The following is a 24,441-nucleotide window of genomic DNA, read 5'->3' as shown; positions in this document are numbered from 1 at the left end:
CTCCTCTTTCTCCCCTCCTCCTTCTCCTCCTCCTCCATCTCCTATTTCGCCTCCTCCTTCTTCTCTTTCTCCTTCTCCTTCTTCTCCTTCTCCTTCTTCTCCTCCTTCTTCATTTTAATTTTAATATGGAGAAATCTTAATGCGAAGAAAAGCAATTTTTTTACATTTAGGCAGGAAAAATCAATGGTATAAGCACATTCGGGGAGACCTGTGAGAGGTATCTCCCTTGATCTTGATTGTATCCCTCTGTTAATGCAACTTTGGATTGCATTGGCTTTTTTGGCTGCCGCTGCACACTGCTGGCTCATATTTAGCTGGTTGTCCACTAAGACTCCAAGATCCCTCTCACAGTCGCTGCTATTAAGCTTGGTTTCCACCCAGTTTATATATGTACTTTTGGCTTTTCTTACCTAAGTGTAGGAATTTTCTTGAAGACAGTGTTGAAAACAAGATTGAAATTTACAAATCACAAGTGAAAATAAAATCAGAGTTAACAAGGCTAAATATTTAGCAAGTTGCAATGACTGCCCTCAAACCATCAGCCATCCCCAGGATGGAATGGGACAACTCTAAATGAGATGCAGAGAACCAACCTAAAACCAAGGAGACCTTTCCTAACAATTAGAACAATTAATCAGTGGAATGGCTTTCCTTCAGAAGTTGTGAATGCCCCAACCCTAAAGGTTTTAAAGAAGAGATTGGACAGCCATTTGTCTGAAACGGTATAAGGTCTTTTGCTTAAGCAGGATGTTGGACTAGAAGACCTCCAAGGTCCCTTCCAACTCTGTTATTCTGTTATCCTATCTAGGGTACTTAACTGCAGGGGAAAAAAGGTTGTCATATCAGGTGTGACTCACTTAACAACCACCTTGCTTAGCAGTGGGAATCCTGGTCCCATTGGTCATGAGTTGATCATAAGTTGAGGACTACCCGTGATGCTTGCTTTTAACAGCCAATGTCAGAAAACGGGTTAGCTTGGTAAGGAGGCTTCTGGGCATCCTTTCATGGACTTTCCACCCTCTGCAAGCTATTTCATGTGGCCTCCGTTGCAACATGGGCCATGAGTCCAAGCTTGAACTTCACTAATAATTTATGTTGTATCTATATTAAGAGTCAGTTATCTATGTGGCATTAGATTTCCCAGAATCACGATGTTCTATCATGAAGGTTTCATTTGTTTTTGCCAAGGGTGGTGTAATCGGTGGTCTTGCACCCATGTTCCCATCTTCCAAAGTTAATATTAGCACAGCGAGAGAGCTAGCAAAACTACGTATCTGCTGGATCCATGTTTGGCTACTGTTAAAAGCATACACAACACACACATCTAAATGGACATCACAGAACTCTGTGTTCCATGCTATGTAGATAAGGGTAATTTCCACTGCTAAACAAGGGACTTGAGTAATGCCCAATGTTGTCGTCGTCTTCTTCTTCTTCTTCTTCTTCTTCTTCTTCTTCTTCTTCTTCTTCTTCTTCTTCTTCTTCTTCTTCTTCTTCTTCTTCTTCTTCTTCTCCTTTTCCTCCTTCTTCTTCTCCTTCTTCTTCTCCTCCTCCTCCTCTGCCTCCTCCACCTTCTCCTTTACCTCCTTCTTCTTCTCCTCCTCGTCCTCCTCCTTCTGCTTTTCCTCCTCCTCCACCTCCTCCTCCTCCTCCTTCTCCTCTTTCTCCTCCTCCTCCTTCTCCTCCTTGTCCTCCTCCTCGTCATCCTCCTTCTCCTCCTCCTCCTCCTCTTTCTCCTCCTCCTCCTTCTCCTCCTCCTCCTCCTCTCTCTCCTCCTTCTCCTTCTCCTCTTTCTCCTCCTTCTCCTCGTCCTCCTTCTCCTTCTCCTCCTTCTCCTCCTTCTTCATTTTAATTTTAATATGGAGAAATTTTAATGCGAAGAAAAGCAAATTTTTACATTTAGGCAGAAAAAAAATCAAAGGTATAAGCACATTCGGGGAGACCTGGCTTAAAAACACTAACTGTGAGAGGGATCTTGGCATGCTAATGGACGATTACTTGAATATGAGCTAGCAGTGTGCAGCAGCAGCCTGAAAATCTAATACAATCCTGGGTTGTATAAACAGAGGCACAGAATAAAAAAAAAAACATGAGAAGTATTAATACTGCTTTATAAAGCCCTAGTAAGACCACACTGGGAATACTGCAACCGATTTTGGTCACTGCAAAAAAGTTAAGAGAAGAGCAACTAAGATGGCCAAAGGCCTGGAGAATAAAACTTAGGAAAAACAGCTGCAGGTTTTGGATCTGGCTAGTCTAAAGAAAAGAAGAATTAGGTGTGACATGATAGGAATCTTGCAGTATTTGAGGGGCTGCCACAAATTATTCTCCAAAGCATCAGAGGGCAGGAGAAGGTACAAGGGTTGGAAATTAATCAAGGAGAGAAGCCACCTGGAATTAAGGAGAAATTTCCTAACAGTGAGGACAATTAACCAGGGAAGAGCTTTGCCTTCAGAAATCGTGGGTGCTTCATCATGGAGAATTTTTAAGAATTTTTAAGAATAAATAGAATAGAGAAGGAGCTGGGAGAGGCCATGGAGGTCTTCTCACAGATCTCACAGATTGGGCCTTCTCGGGGGGCCGTCGACCGGACAATGCCAGCCAGTGGCTCCTCGGGGGAGGGCCTTCTCTGTAGCTGCTCCAGCCCTGTGGAATGATCTATCCGTAGAGATCCAGACCCTTACCACTCTCTTGGCCTTCCGAAAAGCCACTAAAACCTGGCTGTTCAAGGTCCAGCCCCATTTAAATGGAATGTATGGTGTGCTGTTTTTTAAATTCTATCTCACATTATTTTTTAATTCTTATTTTTATCTTGCTGTAAGCCACCCAGAGTCCTACGGGATTGGGCGGTATACAAATTTATTAAATTGCTAATTGCTTCTAGTCCAGCCCGCTGCTCAAGCAGGAAAACCTTTGCTATTTCAGACAAGTGACTGTCCAGTCTCCTCTTAAAAACCTCCAGTGATGAAGCACCCACAACTTCTGAAGGCAACTTCGGTTCCACTGGTTAATTGTCCTCGCTGTTAGTTAAGTTTCTCCTTAATTCCAGGTCGATTTGTTTCCAATCCAACTCTTGTTTCTTGTCCTGCCTTCTGACACTTTGGGGAATAATTTGACTCCACCTCTTCTTTGTGGCAGCCTCTCAAACAGAGGAATTCTGCTACCGCGCCACCCCTAATTCTTCTTTTCTCTAGACCAGCCAAACCAGAGGTGGGTTCCTACCAGTTTGCACCTATTCGGTAGAACCGGTTCGTCAAATCTACCTAACCGGTTAGAAGAGGTTCCACCAGTGGACCCGGAAAGCAGGCCACACCTACAGAAGAGGCTCCAAAAATTTTTGAAACCCACCACTGAGCCAAACCCAAATCCTGCAGCCCTTCTCCATGTGTTGTGGCCTCCAGCCTCCTTTGATCATCTTAGTTTCTCTTCTCTGAACTTTTTCTTTTTCTTTCAAAGTCAAGTTGAGTTTGTTTGTCAGTAGCTGGGAGGGGAAGCTGCAAATTGTGATCACATGGACACCACAACCATCGTAAACACATGCTGGTTGCAATGGCCGTAAACTGTGGTGGGATTCAGCCAGTTCGCACCTATCCGGGAGAACCGGTTAGTAACTTTCTAAGCTATTCAGAGAACCGGTTGTTGGAAGAAATCTCCTTTTGTTTTTTCCCCACTTTACAGGGCTAATCCTGTAAGGAAGGCAGGAAGGAAACATTCTGGTGATGTTCCTAGCCTAATCTTTATTGCCCTGCTTACAGAAACTGCCTCTCCGGTTAACCCTTATCACATTAGATCATCTAAGCCGAAGTGCCCATTGACACGAGTGATGAGTTGGCCATGCCCACCCAGTCACATGACCACCGAGCCATGCCCACCCAACCAGTCATCAGGGCAGAGAACTGGTTGGTAACTTTCTAAGCAGTTCGGAGAACCGGTTATTGGAAGAAATCTCCTTTTGTTTTTCCCCCCACTTTACAGGGCTAATCCTGTAAGGAAGGCAGGAAGGAAACATTCTGGTGTTGTTTCTAGCCTGATCTTTATTGCCCTGCTTACAGAAACTGCCTCTCCGGTTAACACTTATCACATTAGATCATCTAAGGCGAAGCGCCCATCAACATGAGTGATGAGTTGTCCACGCCCACCCAGTCACATGACCACTGAGCCATGCCCACCCAGCTGGTCATCAGGACAGAGAACCGGTTGTTAACTTTCTAAGCAGTTCGGAGAACCAGTTGTTGGAAGAAATCTCCTTTTGTTTTCCCCCCACTTTCCAGGGCTAATCCTGTAAGGAAGGCAGGAAGGAAACATTCTGGTGTTGTTTCTAGCCTCATCTTCATTGCCCTGCTTACGGAAACTGCCTCTCCAGTTAATCCTTATTACATTGTAACAGCTAAGGCGAAGCACCCATCGACCTAAGTGACATTGAGTTAGCCACGCCCACCAAGTCACATGACCACCGAGCCCCACCTACCCAGATGGTCATTAGGGCAGAGAACCGGTTGTTAAATTATTTGAATCCCACTGTGGCGGGAAATATGAGGACTGCTCATAAATCACTTTCTTCCATCCCCTTGTAATTCTGTGCAGCTGCTAAACGAACAGTTTAGCCAAGCCCTATCCGAATGTTGGCATTTGTGTGGTCTAAAGCAGTTTCCCTCAACCTCAGGGAGATTAAGATGGGTGAACCTCTGTCCCCACAACTCTTTTGGACTCAGTTTCAAAGCCAGAAGGGTGGCATCTTCATTAAATTAAAATAGAATAAAATGAATGGAAAAATCAGGGTGGGACTTTTGTCAATTCCACAGTTAAATCAAACAGAGAAACAAAAGAGGTGAGGCCTCTCTTTTAAAAAGTGGGTCTACTAAACCAGGAGGTCTTACAGACTAAGAGGATGGGAAGGGACCTTGTAAGCCAGGGGTGTCAAATGGGATTTCTTCTAGGGCTGGATCAGCACTGCAGTTCTCCTCCATGGGCCAGTGAGGGGTGGTCGGCGGGGAGCAATGAGGGGAAATGGGACGGATGCCTCCTGAAGGACCCTGCTGGCCAAAATGGGACGGGGGGAACCTGTGCGGCCCCCACGTGCCTAATTTTCGCCCTCCATGGCCTCCATGGCAACACTCTGCCAGACAATAATAGGCCAAAAATGAGGCCCCCGTGTGGCCCATTTTTGGCCAGGAGAGTGCTGCAGGAGGCCATGGAGGCCAAAAAACGGGCCAATGGTATCCGCACGCAGCCAGTTTTAGCTGGCAGAAGCACCGCAAGCCGGTTCTTGGATATGCCCTGCCCTGTAAGCTGGATTTAAGCACACCACGAGCCGGATTTGGCCCACAGGCCTTGAGTGTGACACCCCTGTTGCAGGTCATCTAGTCCAAACCCTGCACCAGGGGTGAAATCCAGCAGATTCTAACAGGTTCTGGAGAACCGGTAGCGGAAATTTTGAGTAGTTCAGAGAACCGGCAAATGCCACCTCTAGCTGCCTCCAGAGTGGGGAGGGAATGGAGATTTTGCAGTATCCTTCCCCTGCCACGCCCCCCAAGCCACATCACGTCCACCAAGCCACGCCCACAGAACCGGTAAGCAGATCTGACACCATTTTTGATAGAGTCTCTTCCAGGGATGAAGCTCCCACAATGTCTGAAGGCAACTTCTGTCCCATGGGTTGATTGCTCAGAAACTTTCTCCTTATTTCCAGGTCTTCAGAGTGTGGTTAAAAGAAAGTCAAGATTGCATCATGGTGGGATCAAAAGCTCTGCCTGGCTTTTGAGTCCACTGTTCTGTCTATCATCTTGACTGTTTTGACCCCACACCTTATGGACATCTCTGCCTGAATGTGTTAAAAAAAAATATCACCACCGGGCTTCAACCTTTCATAGCAGGTAGGCCAGTAGCCCAGAAGGACAGGGCCATTGAAGGCAGACGGTGAGAGCATTGGGGAGGCCTCATCTCCACCAGCCAATTGGAGTGGAGGCATTTGGGTAAGACAGAAGGAAACAACACAGGTGGATTTGACTGTTCTGGTTATACCAGCGAAAAGAGAAACACACTACTTCTGACACACAACAGGGTGGAACAGGTCATCTCCCAAGTGGCCAAGCGGTATTCTGAGGAGTTCATCAGCCGCTCCTACCCTTCTGAAATCGAAAGTGTCCTGTTTTTCCTTGTCGTCTCCTGGGCCAGTCCAGAAGTGCAAATCAGCACCGCACTGAGTGGTGTCATGGCAGGACAAGTGAGTGTTAGTGAACTTGACACCACAAAGGTGGTTCCACCACAGAGTCATTCTCTCAGGGGTGGGCTTCAAAAATTTTAGCAAGGGGTTCTCTGCCTGGTTGCTGGGTGGGCGCAGCCATGATGGGTGTGGCCCAGCCTATCTCCTGCACCACAGCAGGGGCAGGGGGGGCAGTTTTCCCCTCCCTGGACTCTGGAGGCTTTCCTTGAGCCTCCAGGAGAGTAAAAATGGTCTCCTCAGATGCCACAGGCCCTTCCCAAACTTCTGGTAGGTCCTTTACTGCCCTCCGTGCATGCCCTGGACTTACCTGCATCCAAAATAGGCCATGTGGGGGATGCCTAGAAGGGGCAGGGAGGAGGGCGAGGCCAGCCAGGAGTGGGATTTGGAGGTTCTCTGAACTGCACAGAATCTTAGCTAGGGGTTCTCCCGAACCCCTGCGAACCCCCAGCAGCCCACCTCTGCATTCGCTCAAATCAAACTCTGACACAAAATGGAATTATTTTGAAAGTTACTGCTTTATTGAATTGAACCATGGCTCAGTTAATTTTGCACATTGATTGTGAGAAACGTTTTGACCCATCCAGAAGGATGAGAATTCTGTTGAAAGCCGACTCAAACAGAACGAGCCATGTTGGCTCCTAGGTTCTACTCAGGTGGAGCGATGGCCTTGGGGTGCAGTTATACCTCAGTGGGAAGACTGCGGGAGGGCTGGGCTGCATTTGACCTCCAGCTCCAATTCCTCATAAAGTGTCCAGGACTTCTTCTTAAGTAAAGTGCACACACTCTGAGAAACACATCCTTTGAAAGACATCCCTCTGGAGATATCTGAAAAAATTAACCAACATGGTAGTCAGTAACATCTCTACAGTATCCCATCCTTCAAAAATGGGGAAGGAGAAAGTGTTGAAAATTCTAATTGGAAAACTAAATGTGGCAAAAGGAATTGATGGGGGGGGAGGAGGAGGGGGAGAAGGAGAAGGTATGGGGAAGGGGAGGAGGAGGAGGAATTGGGAAGGAGAGGAGGAGGAATGGGGAAGGGGAGGAGGAGGAGGAATGGGGAAGGGGAGGAGGAGGAGGGGGAGAAGGAGAAGGATTGGGGAAGAGGAGGAGGAGGAGGAATTGGGAAGGAGAGGAGGAGGAATGGGGAAGGGGAGGAGGAATTGGGAAGGAGAGGAGGAGGAATGGGGAAGGAGAGGAGGAGGAATGGGGAAGGGGAGGAGGAGGGGGAGAAGGAGAAGAATTGAGGAAGAGGAGGAGGAATTGGGAAGGAGAGGGGGAGGAATGGGGAAGGAGAGGAGGAGGAATGGGGAAGGAGAGGAGGAGGAATGGGGAAGGAGAGGAGGAGGAATGGGGAAGGAGAGGAGGAGGAATGGGGAAGGAGAGGAGGAGGAATGGGGAAGGGGAGGAGGAGGAATGGGGAAGGGGAGGAGGAGGGGGAGAAGGAGAAGAATTGAGGAAGAGGAGGAGGAATTGGGAAGGAGAGGGGGAGGAATGGGGAAGGAGAGGAGGAGGAATGGGGAAGGAGAGGAGGAGGAATGGGGAAGGAGAGGAGGAGGAATGGGGAAGGAGAGGAGGAGGAATGGGGAAGGAGAGGAGGAGGAATGGGGAAGGGGAGGAGGAGGAATGGGGAAGGGGAGGAGGAGGGGGAGAAGGAGAAGGATTGGGGAAGAGGAGGAGGAGGAATTGGGAAGGAGAGGGGGAGGAATGGGGAAGAGGAGGAGGAATTGGGAAGGAGAGGAGGAGGAATGGGGAAGGGGAGGAGGAGAAGGAATGGGGAAGGGGAGAAGGAGGAGTGGGATAGGAAAGGAAAGGAGAAGGAGGGGGAGAAACTAGACTGGGACTGTTATATAGTTTACCTGCTTATCTAGTTGAACATTTATTATTTGCCCTACCTTGAACTGTAAATTAGAAATAGTTAAGGCTTAAAACTCATAAGATTTTTTTAAGATGTTACCATGTGCTGGCATCTTACTTTCTTCCATTAAGTCTTTTGAAACTTTGATAGGCCTTTAATCATAGGGAGATGGGCACGCTGCCCTTAGCTGCTTAATTGGGAAACTACAGAGGCATCCCTGCTTATCAGCATAGGTACCGTCTAGGATCGGCTGCATTTTGCATCTCTTCTACTCCTCCTAATTCAAGGAGGCTCTGAATAACTGCTCCAAAATCCCCATTTCTCAAGTCTGGCCTCCCAGTCCCGAATCACAATTTCAAAGGGAGCCTGTGCTTACCATGGTGCCTCCCAATTAGAAACAAACATTGGTTTTCAGATGCCCGGCAGGAAACCAGGTGTTCAATGCATTCAACTGAGGTGGGTGCAAAGCATGTAGGACACTGAAGTCCGTTGGGTTGGCTGGCTTGGTGGGTTTGGGATTCAAGCACTGTCAAAAATGAGAGCAAGGAAATGAGTTGTGCCACTGACTCCCCCTAAGAGTAACTGCCCGCTTTATCAGGTTGGCTAAGGCTAGGCTAGAATAGAAATCTATCCTGTTCTATTCTATTCTGGTACTCTACCCTACTCCCCTCCCCTCCCCTCTCCTCTCCTCTCCTCTATTCTTTCCTTATTCCATTCCATTCTTCTCTTCTCTTCTATTATTCTATTCTATTCTACCACTGTACTGTACTGTACTCTCCTCTCCACTATTGTTTCCTTATTCCATTCCATTCCATTCCCTTCCATTCCATTCCATTCCCTTCCATTCCATTCCATTCCATTCCATTCCATTCCATTCCATTCTATTATTCTATTCTATTCTATTCTATTCTATTCTATTCTATTCTATTCTATTCTACCACTGTACTGTACTCTCCTCTCCTCTCCTCTCCTCTCTATTGTTTCCTTATTCCCTTCCCTTCCCTTCCCTTCCATCCCATCCCATCCCATCCCATCCCATTCTATTCTATTCTATTCTATTCTATTATATTATATTCTATTATATTATATTATATTATTCTATTCTAATATTGTACTGTAGTGTACTGTACTGTACTCTCCTCTCCACTCCTCTATTCTTTCCTTATTCCATTCCATTCCCTTCCCTTCCATTCCATTCTATTATTCTATTCTATTCTATTCTACCACTGTACTGTACTGTAGTCTCCTCTCCTCTCCTCTCCTCTCTATTGTTTCCTTATTCCCTTCCCTTCCATTCCCTTTGATTCCCTTCCCTTCCCTTCCCTTCCATCCCATCCCATCCCATCCCATCCCATCCCATTCCATTTCATTCCATTCCATTCCATTCCATTCCATTCCATTCCATTCTATTCTATTCTATTCTATTCTATTATTCTATTCTAATATTGTACTGTAGTGTACTGTACTGTACTCTCCTCTCCACTCCTCTATTCTTTCCTTATTCCATTCCATTCCCTTCCCTTCCATTCCATTCCATTCTATTATTCTATTCTATTCTATTCTATTCTACCACTGTACTGTACTGTAGTCTCCTCTCCTCTCCTCTCTATTGTTTCCTTATTCCCTTCCCTTCCATTCCCTTTGATTCCCTTCCCTTCCATCCCATCCCATCCCATCCCATCCCATCCCATCCCATCCCATCCCATTCTATTCTATTCTATTCTATTCTATTCTATTCTATTCTATTCTATTATTCTATTCTAATATTGTACTGTAGTGTACTGTACTGTACTCTCCTCTCCACTCCTCTTTTCTTTCCTTATTCCCTTCCCTTCCCTTCCCTTCCATTCCATTCCATTCCATTCTATTATTCTATTCTATTCTATTCTATTCTATTCTACCACTGTACTGTACTGTAGTCTCCTCTCCTCTCCTCTCTATTGTTTCCTTATTCCCTTCCATTCCATTCCCTTTGATTCCCTTCCCTTCCCTTCCATCCCATCCCATCCCATCCTATTCTATTCTATTCTATTCTATTCTATTATTCTATTCTAATATTGTACTGTAGTGTACTGTACTGTACTCTCCTCTCCACTCCTCTATTCTTTCCTTATTCCATTCCATTCCCTTCCCTTCCATTCCATTCCATTCTATTATTCTATTCTATTCTATTCTATTCTATTCTATTCTATTCTACCACTGTACTGTACTGTAGTCTCCTCTCTTCTCCTCTCTATTGTTTCCTTATTCCCTTCCCTTCCATTCCCTTTGATTCCCTTCCCTTCCCTTCCATCCCATCCCATCCCATCCCATCCCATCCCATCCCATTCCATTCCATTCCATTCTATTCTATTCTATTCTATTCTATTCTATTCTATTATTCTATTCTAATATTGTACTGTAGTGTACTGTACTGTACTCTCCTCTCCACTCCTCTTTTCTTTCCTTATTCCCTTCCCTTCCCTTCCATTCCATTCCATTCTATTATTCTATTCTATTCTATTCTATTCTACCACTGTACTGTAGTCTCCTCTCCTCTCCTCTCTATTGTTTCCTTATTCCCTTCCCTTCCCTTCCATTCCCTTTGATTCCCTTCCCTTCCCTTCCCTTCCATCCCATCCCATCCCATCCCATCCTATTCTATTCTATTCTATTCTATTCTATTCTATTATTCTATTCTAATATTGTACTGTAGTGTACTGTACTGTACTCTCCTCTCCACTCCTCTTTTCTTTCCTTATTCCCTTCCCTTCCCTTCCCTTCCATTCCATTCTATTATTCTATTCTATTCTATTCTACCACTGTACTGTACTGTAGTCTCCTCTCCTCTCCTCTCCTCTCTATTGTTTCCTTATTCCCTTCCCTTCCCTTCCATTCCCTTTGATTCCCTTCCCTTCCCTTCCCTTCCCTTCCCTTCCATCCCATCCCATCCCATCCCATCCCATCCCATTCTATTCTATTCTATTCTATTCTATTCTATTCTATTCTATTCTATTCTATTCTATTCTATTCTATTCTATTATTCTATTCTAATACTGTACTGTACTGTACTCTCCTCTCCACTCCTCTATTCTTTCCTTATTCCATTCCATTCCCTTCCCTTCCCTTCCATTCCATTCTATTATTCTATTATTCTATTCTATTCTATTCTATTCTATTCTATTCTACCACTGTACTGTACTGTACTCTCCTCTCCTCTATTCTTTCCTTATTCCATTCTATTCTCCTCTCCTCTCATCTATTCCACTCCACTCCTCTCTTCTCTTCTCCTCCTGCAGGAAGGTGAACTCAAGACAGATCTTCAGCCTCTGTTCATAGGCTCTGCTCTGGCTAAGCAAAACTAGTACAGTGTTTTTTTTTTCAACCTTGGCAGCTTGAGGATAAGGGGACTTTACTTCCCAGAATTTCCCAGCCAGCATAAGTGCGTTTCTTTCACTCCTTAGCAAGAGAGGTTTTAAGTACAGGGTTAAGGTTTAGCCCTTCGCGCTGACAAAGTTGAAATCAGAAATGGGCAGCTCTGCAAGAGATTAGAGTTCAACCCACAGGCTCCTTCACCCTGGTCCCCTGGGGTTGGGGGGAGATTGGCTTCCTACAGCTACCTACCTGGATGTGGCAGAGTTTGACATTCACTCCCAGTACAGCAGGATTTTTTAAATCTCATTCTTATTTCATCATGTAGAGTTGTCTCCAGGTAGTCAAGATCACAAGTGTCGGAAACACCACAGGTTTTTCCAGTGAAAGTGAGAGACACAGAGGCTGCACAGGGGAGAAACAAAAAACAAAGGCATTTTATTTGAGATTCAAGGAATCCTTGGTAGGTTAAAATGCTGGACTAGGTGGAAATAGCAGGCAATCCTCGACTTACGACCACAGTTGAGCCCCAAATTGATAAATGAGACAGCTGTTGAGTGAGCTTTGCCCCATTTTACAACCTCTCTTGCCACAGTCGTTCAGTGGGTCACTGCAGTTGTTCAGTGAGTCACCCGGTCGTGAAGTGAATCTGGCTTCTCCATTGACTTTGCTTGTCAGAAGGTCGCAAAAAGGGATCGTGTGATGACCCCGGGGACACTGTGACCATCGCCACTGGCCGGTAGCCAAGCGTCCAAATTCTGACCACCTGACCACGGGGACTTTGCAACAGTCATAAAGTGTGAAAAACAGTCGTAAGTCACCCCTTTCAGTGCTATGGCAATTTTGAACGGTCACAGAAGGAATGGTTTAGGACAGGGCCCAGGAACCCGTGGCATTGGAGCCGCATGTGGCCATTTCCTCCCTCTGCTGTGGCTCCCTGTCGCCACAATTTTGAGAGAAGCTTCTGGTTGGGAGGGGGGAAAGCACAGCGCGCCAGGAGGAGACTCTATGGCAAGAGGCGGGTTTTCTAGTCAGCTCCACAGTTGCTAGTGCTTTCGGTTAGGACAAGTAGAGGAAAAAGGATGCCGCGCTAGGAGGAGACTCTATGGCAAGGGGGGGGGGGTTTCCAGTCAGCTCCACAGTTGCTAGGTAGAGGAAAAAGGTAGAGGAAAAAGGACGCCGCGCTAGGAGGAGACTCTATGGCAAGGGGCGGGTTTTCCAGTCAGCTCCACAGTTGCTAGGTAGAGGAAAAAGGTAGAGGAAAAAGGACGCCGCGCTAGGAGGAGACTCTATGGCAAGGGGCGGGTTTTCCAATCAGCTCCACAATTGCTAGGGCTTTCGGTTAGGACAAGTAGAGGAAAAAGGGCACTAGGAGGAGACTCTATGGTGGGGGAACCGGACTTCCCATTGGCTCCAGAATTGAATGTGGTGGTGGGGGCTTCCGATTAGGACCGTTGTAGCTCTTTGAGTGTTTAAGGTTGCTGACCCTTGGTTTAGGACTACCTGTATTGAGGGCTACCTGAATCCCCCTGCCTGTCTATCCCACGACTCTTAACATTTCATACCTAGCATCACTTCACTTTGAACGGTAACACAAGTGTCTTCATAATCTTTACAGGTTCTTGTCCAGCCGGTACATTTTGAGCCCAACCCCGAACAAACCTCACACTCGAGACACATGCCTGGAGGAGGAAGAGACAACATTATTTTTGCATGCTTTCTGCGGGAGTGCCCTGCCCTGCCCTGCCCCACACGTCAAATGGTGATTCGAGCCATCATAACCCAGTCCATCTGCCTTTCTTGTCAAGAGCTCCTTTTGACAAGCCCCTCAACTGGCTGATGGGATTAGCCCAATGTCTGCCTCATGTAGGAGGATGGCTCAGTAGCCTAGCACAGGGGGTTCCAAACTCAACCACTTTTAGATGGGGGGGGACTTCAACTCCCAGAATTCCCCAGCCAGCATTGATTCCGGGAATTGAAATCCACAAGTCTTCAAGTGGCCAAGGGTGGACAGCCCTGGCTTACATTAAAACGAATGAACGAATGTGGTCTGCCATCTGAGGGGCTCCCGTACTTCTCCTACAGGCAAAGATGGCTGAGGGAACTAAAAAAGAAATCTAGAAAGATCTAGCCATAACTATGCATTCCAAGCTCCAAGCAGAGCTTGGATTGCATAGTTATGGCTCCTTTCTAGATTTCTTTTCTAACACATGCAATAATAATAATAATAATAATAATAATAATAATAATAATAATAATAATAATAACAACAACAACAACAACTCCGCCGTTGCCGGTCCCAAGCCCGGATGAGAAAGGAGGAAGGTTGGGATCAGGTTGGCATCTGGTCCCGTAAAAAACCCCCCGCCAACCCATACAATATGGTGAAAAAAACGAATAAGAATTCCATACCGCATCGGTCGTCGCGCGGGTTAACAAGGGCCGCGGCGGATGTTGGGGTCCCTGGACATCCGTCGACAAGTGGGCTACAAGTGGACCAGCCAACAAAACGACAAAAATATAGTGCAGATGAAAACCGTGCCATAATGGCCTGTTACTACAACTCAGAGCCAGAAAAAAGGGGATATTTAAAGTGAATGTATGAATTATGGAAACAACAATATCCAGATTCAAATGTTAGTGAACAACGACTAGCAGATCAAAGGCGATTTATTATACGGAATAAAGTGTTTAGTGAAGTTGAACATGAGGAAATTCAGGCAAATTGCAAAACCCAAAAAACAATATCACAAGCGGAAATAACTGATATTCAAGACACAACTAAAGACACTATAGTAGAACTCCCAGAAGAAGCTCTCGGGGAGGAAATAACATCACCACCACTAGAACCAGTTATCATTGAACCAACTGATGAACTAACTCAAAAACAAAAAGAATTGAAGGATAAGATCATGGAGCATTTTCTGCTTAATGAGGAAAGGCAACGTTTACCATCACTAAAAACTGTGCCTAAGAAAATTTTGGCCCCTATCATGAAAATGGTTAATGCAGTGTTTTCAACAATTGAACCGGGATCCATCTTGGAAACAAACCAGTTAATGTACAGCGCAGCTGTAATAGTCACTAATGAACTAGGCATTAAAATTAAAGTACCTAGTCACACAACAGAAAAAGCATCAAAGCCAAAGTGGAAAATCCGTCTAGAACAAAAAATCAAAAAATTAAGGGCAGATGCTAGTAACTTAAAGAACATGCATGAGCAACGGCTTAAAAACAACAAAATCATAGATCGGCTAATCAGAAGATATAGATTGGATACAAGAAACATCAATGAAGCTGTAGAGATTGTAAAACAGCAGATAACAGCAACAGCTAGAAAAATTGAAAGATATGAGGCACAAATCATCCAATATAAACAAAATCAGCAATTTCGATCAGACCAACGGCGTTTTTATCAAAGTCTTAATGTGAATGGTGACACCAAAAGTGAAAAACCAGAAAAGCAGGCCACAGTTGAATTCTGGAAAGAATTGTGGGAAAATGCAAAGGACTACAACAAGGAAGCAAAGTGGATACATGACTTTGAGAAAAGCATTGGCAACAAACAAATGCAAGTATTAGAAATAACAACTGAGATGATCAAAAATCGAGTTAAAAAGGTAAAGAATTGGACATCACCTGGAAAGGACCAATTACATGGTTTCTGGCTCAAATATCTGACCAGTTTACATGCAATATTAGCCAGGCAACTGAATGAAATTTTACAAAAGGGCCAAATTGATTAATGGTTGACAACTGGAAAAACATACTTGATTCAGAAAGATCCAACTAAAGGAACAACACCTGAAAACTATAGACCAATAACATGCTTACCAACAACCTTCAAATTACTCACAGGCATTATTGCAGATAACATGATGGATTATTTGGAAACAAACAACATCTTGCCAGTAGAGCAAAAAGGCAACAAAAGAAGGAGCAGGGGCACAAAAGATCAGCTTCTAATTGATAAAATGATATTAGAAAATTGTAAGAACAGAAAAACGAACTTGAATATGGTCTGGATTGATTACAAAAAGGCATTTGACTCACTGCCACATAGTTGGATCATAAAATGCTTAGAAACAACTGGCATTAGCAAAAATATTACATCCTTTACTGAAAAGGCAATGAAACAATGGAGAACTGAGTTGGCAGTAGGGAATGAGAGCTACGGAATGGTTAATATCAAGCGAGGAATTTTCCAGGGTGATTCACTTTCACCTCTTCTCTTCATCATCGCAATGATCCCACTATCAGTAATCTTAAAAAAAATGAAATTAGGCTACCAAACAGCCAAAAAAGCTGAAAAAATTTCGCATTTACTATATATGGATGATTTGAAACTCTATGGCAAGTCAGAAATAGAAATCCAATCATTGACAAATACAGTCCGAGTATTCAGCACCGATATTTCAATGCAGTTTGGCATGGAAAAATGCGCCACTGTATCCATAAAAAGGGGCAAAATCACTGCATCTGAGGGAATTGAAATGCCCAATGGCCAACTAATTAAATGCAAAGAAAATGAAGCCTACAAATACTTAGGCATTCTGCAGTTGGATAACATCAAGCATGGAGAAGTAAAAACTATTGTCAGGCGAGAGTACACCAACAGAGTTAGGAAAATTTTGAAATCTAAATTGAATGGTGGAAATACAATCAAGGCCATAAATACCTGGGCAATACCAGTTATAAGATACACAGCTGGCATAGTTAACTGGACACAAGCTGATTTGGACCTTTTGGACCGAAAAACCAGGAAACTAATGACAATGCACTACAGTTTACATCCACGTGGTGATACTGATAGACTATATCTGCCCCAAAAATCAGGTGGCAGAGGATTATTACAAGTGAAGCAAACAGTTGAAGAAGAAAAACATGCACTGGCTGATTATTTAAAAGAAAGTCAAGAACATCTATTAATCGAAGTAAAGAACAAAAATCTACTGAAGGCCCAACAGACAAAACAAGAATACAGAAAAGATGTGATAAAATCAAGAATGGAGAGTTGGCAGAACAAAGCACTGCATGGTCAATTTCTGGAAAAAATAAAAGATAAAGTGGACAGTGAACAAACTTGGTTATGGTTAACAACAAGTACATTAAAGAAAGAAACAGAGTCACTACTCCTGGCTGCGCAAGAACAAGCTATCCGCACAAATGCCATTAAGGCCAAAATCGAAAAATCCTCTGATGATGCCAAATGCAGACTTTGCAAAGAAGCTGATGAAACTGTTGATCACATACTCAGCTGCTGTAAAAAAATCGCGCAGACTGATTATAAATTGCGGCACAATTCAGTAGCACAAATGATCCATTGGAATTTGTGCAAAAATTTTAATATTAAAACAGCAACAAACTGGTGGGAACATCAGCCTGAAAAAGTCACCGAAAATCAGATGGTCAAGATCTTGTGGGATTTCCGTATACAAACCGACAAAATACTGGCACATAATACACCAGACATCACCCTGGTTGAGAAAAATAAGGTCACAATCATAGACATCGCAATACCAGGTGATAGCAGGGTCGCCGAGAAGGAACATGAAAAAATCGCAAGATACCAGGACTTAAAAATCGAAATTCAACGACTATGGCACAAACCAGCAGTGATAATTCCAGTGGTAATTGGCACACTGGGTGCTATTCCAAAAGCACTGGAATTACATTTAAAACAGTTAAAAATTGACAAAATCACCATCAGTCAAATGCAAAAAGCCGCACTGCTTGGATCTGCAGGCATATTACGAAAATACGTTACGACGTCCTAGGCCCCTGGGTGGGGCCCGACTAGTAACCAATGCCAAATCCGGCGAAACAACTGGCCGCTGTGATACAATTGTATAATAATAATAATAATACCTAAAGGACTACCTCACTATTTGAAAATTCTAAATTTACCTGACTTGAACATTCTGACTCTACAAAAAACCGCTCTACTTGGAACAGCTTATATCCTCCGATGTTACCTTAACAGTTCCTAGGTCCTTGGTTAGGACTTGAGCTGTTGAGCTACTAACCAGCCCCAAAGGCTGTGAATCCCACCAAGGATTAACCAAATGATGATGATGATGATGATGATGATGATGATGATGATGATGATAATTAAAAATTGACAAAATCACCATCAGTCAAATGCAAAAAGCTGCACTGCTTGGATCTGCACGCATATTACGAAAATACGTTACGATGTCCTAGGCCCCTGGGTGGGGCCCGACTAATAATCAATGCCAAATCTGGTGAAACAACTGGCCGCTGTGATACAATTGTATAACAACAACAACAACAACAACAACAACAATGGCTGAGTCATGGGAACATAAAGTGGAAAAAGTTATCAAAAATGAGAAGATGAAGATCTTGTGGGATTTTCGAATACAAACGGATCGTCATTTGGAGCACAACACACCAGATATCACAGTTGTAGAGGGCCGAAGTGTACAGTTTATTAATATCGCTGTTCCCAGAGATGCCAGAGTTGAAGAAAAAGAACTAGAAAAAAATCATGAAATACCACAACCTGGCCATCGAAACTACACAGCTATGGATGAAACGTGGAACAGTGATACCTATTGTCATCGGGGCACTTGGCACCATGTCCAAGATTTTTACAAGATACATCCACAAATTGCAGCTTCCTGCAATAACACCAGGAGAACTGCAAAAAACTGTGCTACTCAGAACATCTTATCTGTTAAGAAGGTCCTTGGTTGATACCTAGGATGCTGGCAGCAATCCGTATCAACCATTAGCACCAGTCAATGATGTTTGTGATGCCTTTTTGAATGTTCAGTTGGCTGAGTTTCATGTTTAATGATTAAAGTAAATAATAATAATGATAATGATAATGACAATGATAATGATAATAATAATGGCTGAGGTTTCAGTCACATGATGGTGGGCACCATCTTGACATTTTTGAGCCCCTTCTGTGGACACCTGTGACTGCCTGGAGTCCTACTATCCAAGGCAAGGTTCTTGAATTGCTCCCAATGTCTTCTCACCTGTAGCTAAGAAAGTGCCAAAGAGGCAGCAGAATAAGAAGGACTTCATGGTGGAGAACAAGGTGATTGATGCCCAGGGCAATCTGGATTTGAAATACCTGGAAGGGAAGGCAGAAAGAAACAGGACCTGGAACACAATGCAGATAATAAATTTCTCATAATGCCAGTTTTCACATAACAATAACATACAGGTTTCAAGAATCCGCCCTCCTTTTAATAGCTTTAAAAAATAGGAAGAACAGGGGGGGAAAAAACCACAAATCTAGAAAGAAAGATCACTCTCAGAAGGGATTATGTTAGCTCCTGGTGTGGGAAGTTATCATCCAGCCGACAATTCTTTCATCACTGGTAATAACTGCATTTTTCTCCATTGCCTGTATGGCCACCAAAGTCAATGGCTTAGTTATTACCAAGAAAGTTACTTCATATAAAAAAATCCTTATTGCGATCTATAGGACTTGTCTTGGTTGACACTGGTTGTTTTGGTAAACGTTACGTGTGTCTAGTGTAATGAAAAGAAGGACTGGGTTGGTAAAACCACACTTGGAATACTAGGCAACCAGTTTTGGTCACCACAATATAAAAAAGATGTGCAGAGAAGAGCAACAAAAATGATTAGGGGACTGGAGGCTAAAACATACAAAGAACAGTTGCTGGAAATGGATACGTCTAGTTTAATGAAAAGAAGGACTAGGGCTGACATGATAGCAGTCTCCCAATATTTGATGGGCTGCCGCAAAGAAGAGGGAGTCAAGCTATTCTCCGGAGCACATCAAGGCAGGATAAGAACCAAGGGATGAAAACTAATCAAGGAGAGAAGCAACCTAGAACTAAGGAGAAATTTCCTGATGGTTATAACAATTAATCAGTAGAATGACTTGCCTTCAGAAGTTGTGGGTGCTCCATCTTTTAAAGAAGAGATTAGACCAGTGGTTCCCAACCATTTTTTGGCCATGCCCAACCTCATCATGTCTAAAATCCTGACACACACACACACCGGTGACATATAATTCTTACTTTACTCAAAAAGTGAACTCTATTCACACAGAGAAAGCCTAAAAGGCCATTAACTTGGTTTCAACAGGATTCAAATTGCCCCATTAAAGATCACATTGCCCCCCCTGTGGGGTGTGGGCCCCATGTTGGGAACCACTGGATTAGACAATGATAGTTTCCTGCTTGAGCAGAGGGTTGGACTAGAAGACCTCCAAAGCCCCTTCCAACCCTTTCATTCTGTTTTCCTGCCTTCCGTTGAGCTCCCAGATCATTTGAAACACTGGATGGGGACTCGCATCATCTCCATCTCACAAACATAACCATACATAAATTTCCCCGTCTTTCAAGGTTAATATTTGGGTAGCAACATAGAATAAACTCCATTCTTACTATCTGCCCAACAAACAAAGGCTATCCAAGTCCTTCAACCAAGGTCAGAAACAGCCCACCTTGAAGTAAGGTAAAAGGAATCCAAGTCTTTGTAGAAGGGTCCTCAACCCTTAAGAAGGAAGTAGGCACTTACTTAGAGCTTCTAGAAGCTGCAGCCAGTATTTTTTCTCAAAGGCTACCAGATGCCACAGGTCAATGGGCACAACTCTTTCTCCTTTTGTCTTTCCTTTTTGTAGCAGAGCTAGGAGACTATGTTTTTGGAACCACCTCTCAGCCGCCCATTATCCCTCTGGGATATATTTACTTTCCACCCAGATAGAGATTTTTTTTTTAAAGGTAAATCTTTGGCCAGTCCACTGTCCTTTTCAAGGATAACCTGAGGCAATCGCCCAGAAGGGCTTGACCTGTTCTGATCCTGGAGCCAACTTTCTGTAGCCTGCTGGATCAGCCTGGCTACAGGCATGATAGTATTATTTGAGATTAAAAATTCATCAGGTGGTCAATATTGATTTCAGATGAAGAATGGTTGCAAAACATATGAAGAACAGTTGCAGGAACTGGGTTTGTCTAGTTTAATGAAAGGAAGGACTAGGGGAGACATGATAGCAGTCTTCCGATATTTGAGGGGCTTTATAATGCTTTGGTAAGGCCACACTTGGAATACTGCATTCAGTTTTGGTTGCCACGATATACAAAAAGATGTTGAGACTCTAGAAAGAGTGCAGAGAAGAGCAATGAAGATGATTAGGGGACTGGAGGATAAAACATAGGAAGAATGGTTGCAGGAACTGGGTATGTCTAGTCTGATGAAAAGAAGGACTAGGGGAGACATGATAGCAGTCTTCCAGTATCTCAGGGGCTGCCCCAAAGAAGAGGCAGTCAAGCTATTCTCCAAAGCCCCTGAAGGCAGGACGAGAAGCAACGGGTGGAAACTAATCAAGGAGAGAAGCAACCTAGAACTAAGGAGAAATTTCCTGACAGAACAATTAACCAGTGGAACAACTTGCCTCCAGAAGTTGTGGGTGCTCCATTGCTGGGGGTTTTTAAGAAAAAGCTAGAAAAGCTTTGGCAAGAAAGGTCGTAAAACAGGGCAGAAGAAGTGTCTTGCTTAGCAACAGAAATTTTGGCCTCGATTGCCATCGGAAGCCGAGGAGGACTACCTGTAGTATGGAGCAGCAATATCATTGCAGGAATAGTCACTGTTCTTCCCCCTCCCCTTCTTATATAAATATTATTATGCAACCCTGAAGTTGCATACAGGCTAAGGGTACACTTCTCTTCTTGTCTGATCTAGTTGCTCTTTTGCAATAGCTGGGCAAACGTTTGTAAACCTTTTAAGAGAGGTCGATGCCCTCTTCGACTGAAGGGAGTCCATATTGGTACGTGCCCAGTTTTTCAGACATTTGAGGACTCTGCATGCTTGGCCTTCCTGTTTTCAGGGAATGTATGTGCACTACAGGTAGTTCTTAACTTACGACCACAACGCCCCACCCCCCCAAAAAAAATTTTTTGTGGCCAAGCGAGAAATTTGTTAAGTGAGTTTTGCCCCATTTTACGACTTTTCCTGCCACCGTTGTGAAGTGAACCACGGCAGTTGTTCAATTAGTAACACGGTTGTTACTAAGGGAATCTGGTTTCCCCACAGACTTGGCTTGCCAGAAGGTTGTGTTGGAAGAAATGTCCATCTGGGTCAGTGGTGGGTTGCAACGACATACGCCTGTAGTGGGTTGCTCCAGTGCATCTGAGGATAGGACAAGAAGCGATGGGTGGAAACTAATCAAGGAGAGAAGCAACTTAGAACTAAGGAGAAATTTCCTGACAGTGAGAACAATTAATCCGTGGAACAACTTGCCTCCAGAAGTTGTGAATGCTCCAACACTGGAAGTCTTTAAGAAGATGTTGGATAGCCATTTGTCTGAAATAATATCTTTGTTTGAATATATGATGAAGAAGGACAATAATGAATATAAGCATACTCGATAGTTGATTGGTAGGATTATACACAATTGAAAACAGCGATCTACAAATATAAATGGTTGGTAAATCTTTTTCATATCAGGATATGTGATTATATAAAGGTATGTTGTTATTAAACAGACAATCAAGAATGTAAGGGAATTAGGTTTATTGGAAAAATATTAATTGTAATTGAATATACATTGTACAATGAAAATGAGGTATTTAGTTATATTAGATGAAAAAATTGTGATTGCAAATGTAACTGAGAATATGGATGCAAAAAGACTTGTAACCAAGTGTTACAAGTGTATGTAATGGATGAGATCCTTTTTTTAATATTGTTTTTTAAAGTTTAAAAATAAAAAAACAGATTGCAAAAAAAAAGAGAGAAGATGTTGGATAGCCATTTGTCTGAAATAGTGTAGGGTTTCCTGCTTGAACAAGGGGTTGGATTAGAAGACCTCCAAGGTCCCTTCCAACTCTGTTATCTGCCTTCCTGATGAGTGGAAAGGAAGTAATGGTATCAGTGCTATAGTGCCACCTCTTGGCCATATCATGCCATGGTATGTACCAGCACTTCAAATTAGTCCAGATAAAAAGAACCAACACTGCACAATTTTTATTGTAAGGTTACAGTAATAGAAGCTTGCAAGTCCAAAGGTATCTCTTACCTCTCTTTGGCGAACCAGATGTAAAAGTTAACATGCCGGTGGGATTCAGACAGTGTGAACCAGCTGAATCCCATCCCTGCTCTAACCTCATAATAAAAGTAATTTGTAATTTGTAAATTGTAATTTGTAAAAGCCTTTGTAATTTTTGATTTCCAAGTCTAGTCTACCCCTAGGGTTGACATCAATTCTGCCAGTCTAAACACACTTTCCCCTCCCTCCTTTTATCTTTGCAAAAACTAGGCATGGTCCTATCTGAGAATCTTTCCCAAATGACAGCTCTCTCCTGGACTCAAATTTTCTATTATCTGGTTGTTGTCCTGTTGATAATTCATCCTCCAGATCAGTGTTTCTCAACCTTGGCAACTTGAAGATGTCCAGACTTCAACTCCCAGAATTCCCCAGCCAGCGTTTGCTGGCTGGGGAATTCTGGGAGTTGAAGTCCAGACATCTTCAAGTTGCCAAGGTTGAGAAACATTGCTCCAGATCGTTCTTCCCACTGCAACTTGTGCTCAAATAACAAACTTGGTCAGGTTAGCTCAAGACCTAGCATCTGTATTTGCCCCTGTGTGCATTAAGCCCAGTTTGTGCTCAGGCCGTTGAGTTGAGTGCTAAGCTATTTGTGTGAACGACAAGTCTATGCATTGGCCGTGGGGCGGGAGGAGAGGCTGGAGAGAAAATGCCAGGCCTCCAATCCATCCTGCAGGCCAACTTTGCAGGAAACAGATGTTTCCTGTCTGCTTACTTTGGCCGACTCACTGACCTCAAAATGTTTTTTGGATATTGTTGAGAGTATACTCCTAGTGTTGGGTAGGCAATATAGATTCATATACAACAGTGGTTCCCAAACTTGGCAACTTTAAGACTTGTGGACTTCAACTCCCAGAATTGCTGCTGGCTGGAGAATTCTGGGAGTTGAAGTCCACAAGTCTTAAAGTTGCCAAGTTTGGGAACCACTGATATACAATAACAAATGGTCGATGTTGCTTTAAATGGGTGAATGTACTTATCAGCTGTAATTGACTTTACAGTCAGCTGTAATTACTTTGCAATAAGAGGGAGTCAGGAAAGTTCACTCTCTCTCTCTCTCTCTCTCTCTGCTTGTCCTATGCTTGATAACTACTTGCTTGCTTGATGACTGGAATGTGAACTACGACTGTAAGCAATTGCTTGTTCTTTGAATTGTGTTTGGACAAATATCTACTATCACTGCTTGTGAAGCTATTGTTAGTAGTAAAGCTACTTGTTTTTACTAGCAGTGTCTGAGACTCTGTTCGTGTGTTTCTTCTACTAGCAACGTTCCTTCTCTCTAGCTGTACATTCCACTGTGCTACTTTCTGTCTCCCAACGGAGATACCCCTAACAGATATTAAGTTATATATAAACTGCTGGGTATGAGAGAGAGAGAGAAAAGATATTTTCCACCAATATGCCGGCTTATGAAGTTCACTTCATAATCCCTTCCTGATTCGAGGAAGCTCCTGTAGGAAGTTAGCACCCACTCCTTTCCTAGGAAAGTGAAATATTTTAGGAAATATTAAAAAGGCAGAATATTACATTTCCCTGGATGAGAAATGAAAAAACATATATCCCTTATCTGTACCCCCTTCCCTGACTTGGATTGTGAGCCGCCCTGAGTCCCCTTCGGGGAAAAGGGTGGCATATAAATGCAATAAATTCAATTCAATTCAATGTTTTTAGCTAGGAAACAGACTCTATGTTTATTCTTAGGCAAATGCTGTCACCTGGGAGCCAAAACGGGGTGGGAGAGGAGTCCTGGAAGGGGCGAGGCAGGAAGGGTTGGGGCCAGTCAGAAATTTAATAACCAGTTCACCTGAATCAGCCTGAACCGGCTGAATCCCAGCACTGGGTTGTTGGTTTTCAAAATTACAAGCAGGTAGAGTTTTCCAGAAAAATGAAGCTTTCATCCCTGTTTTTCTTCTTTTTCATTGGAGGACCTTTAAAAAATGGCGCTGGCAATTTTGGCAA

General features: G+C 43.6%; 1 protein-coding gene across 3 annotated transcripts; it reads right to left on the bottom strand.

Annotated features, from left to right (window-relative positions):
• Positions 1–6,719: 6,719 nt before the first annotated feature.
• LOC116515667 (phospholipase A2 inhibitor subunit gamma B-like) lies at positions 6,720–20,103 on the bottom strand. Of its 3 annotated transcripts, none has more exons than XM_032227814.1 (6): positions 19,885–20,103; positions 18,440–18,566; positions 12,995–13,111; positions 11,682–11,834; positions 8,455–8,604; positions 6,720–7,048 (listed from the first exon to the last, which is right to left on the bottom strand). In XM_032227814.1, exons 2-6 carry the CDS (start codon positions 18,486–18,488, stop codon positions 6,909–6,911), a joined length of 609 nt encoding a protein of 202 aa, XP_032083705.1. In that variant the 5' UTR covers positions 18,489–18,566; positions 19,885–20,103; the 3' UTR covers positions 6,720–6,908. The 3 variants fall into 3 exon arrangements, with proteins under 3 accessions (XP_032083705.1, XP_032083703.1, XP_032083704.1); XM_032227812.1 differs by having other exon boundaries at positions 19,959–20,103; XM_032227813.1 differs by having other exon boundaries at positions 18,440–18,537; positions 19,959–20,103.
• Between the last annotated feature and the right edge of the window lie 4,338 nt (positions 20,104–24,441).

Source organism: Thamnophis elegans, chromosome 12 (genome assembly GCF_009769535.1).
Source record: "Thamnophis elegans isolate rThaEle1 chromosome 12, rThaEle1.pri, whole genome shotgun sequence".
In the NCBI taxonomy this organism is placed as follows: domain Eukaryota; kingdom Metazoa; phylum Chordata; class Lepidosauria; order Squamata; family Colubridae; genus Thamnophis; species Thamnophis elegans.
Note: the sequence above shows the minus strand (reverse complement) of the source record. Positions and strands in the feature narration are given on the sequence as shown.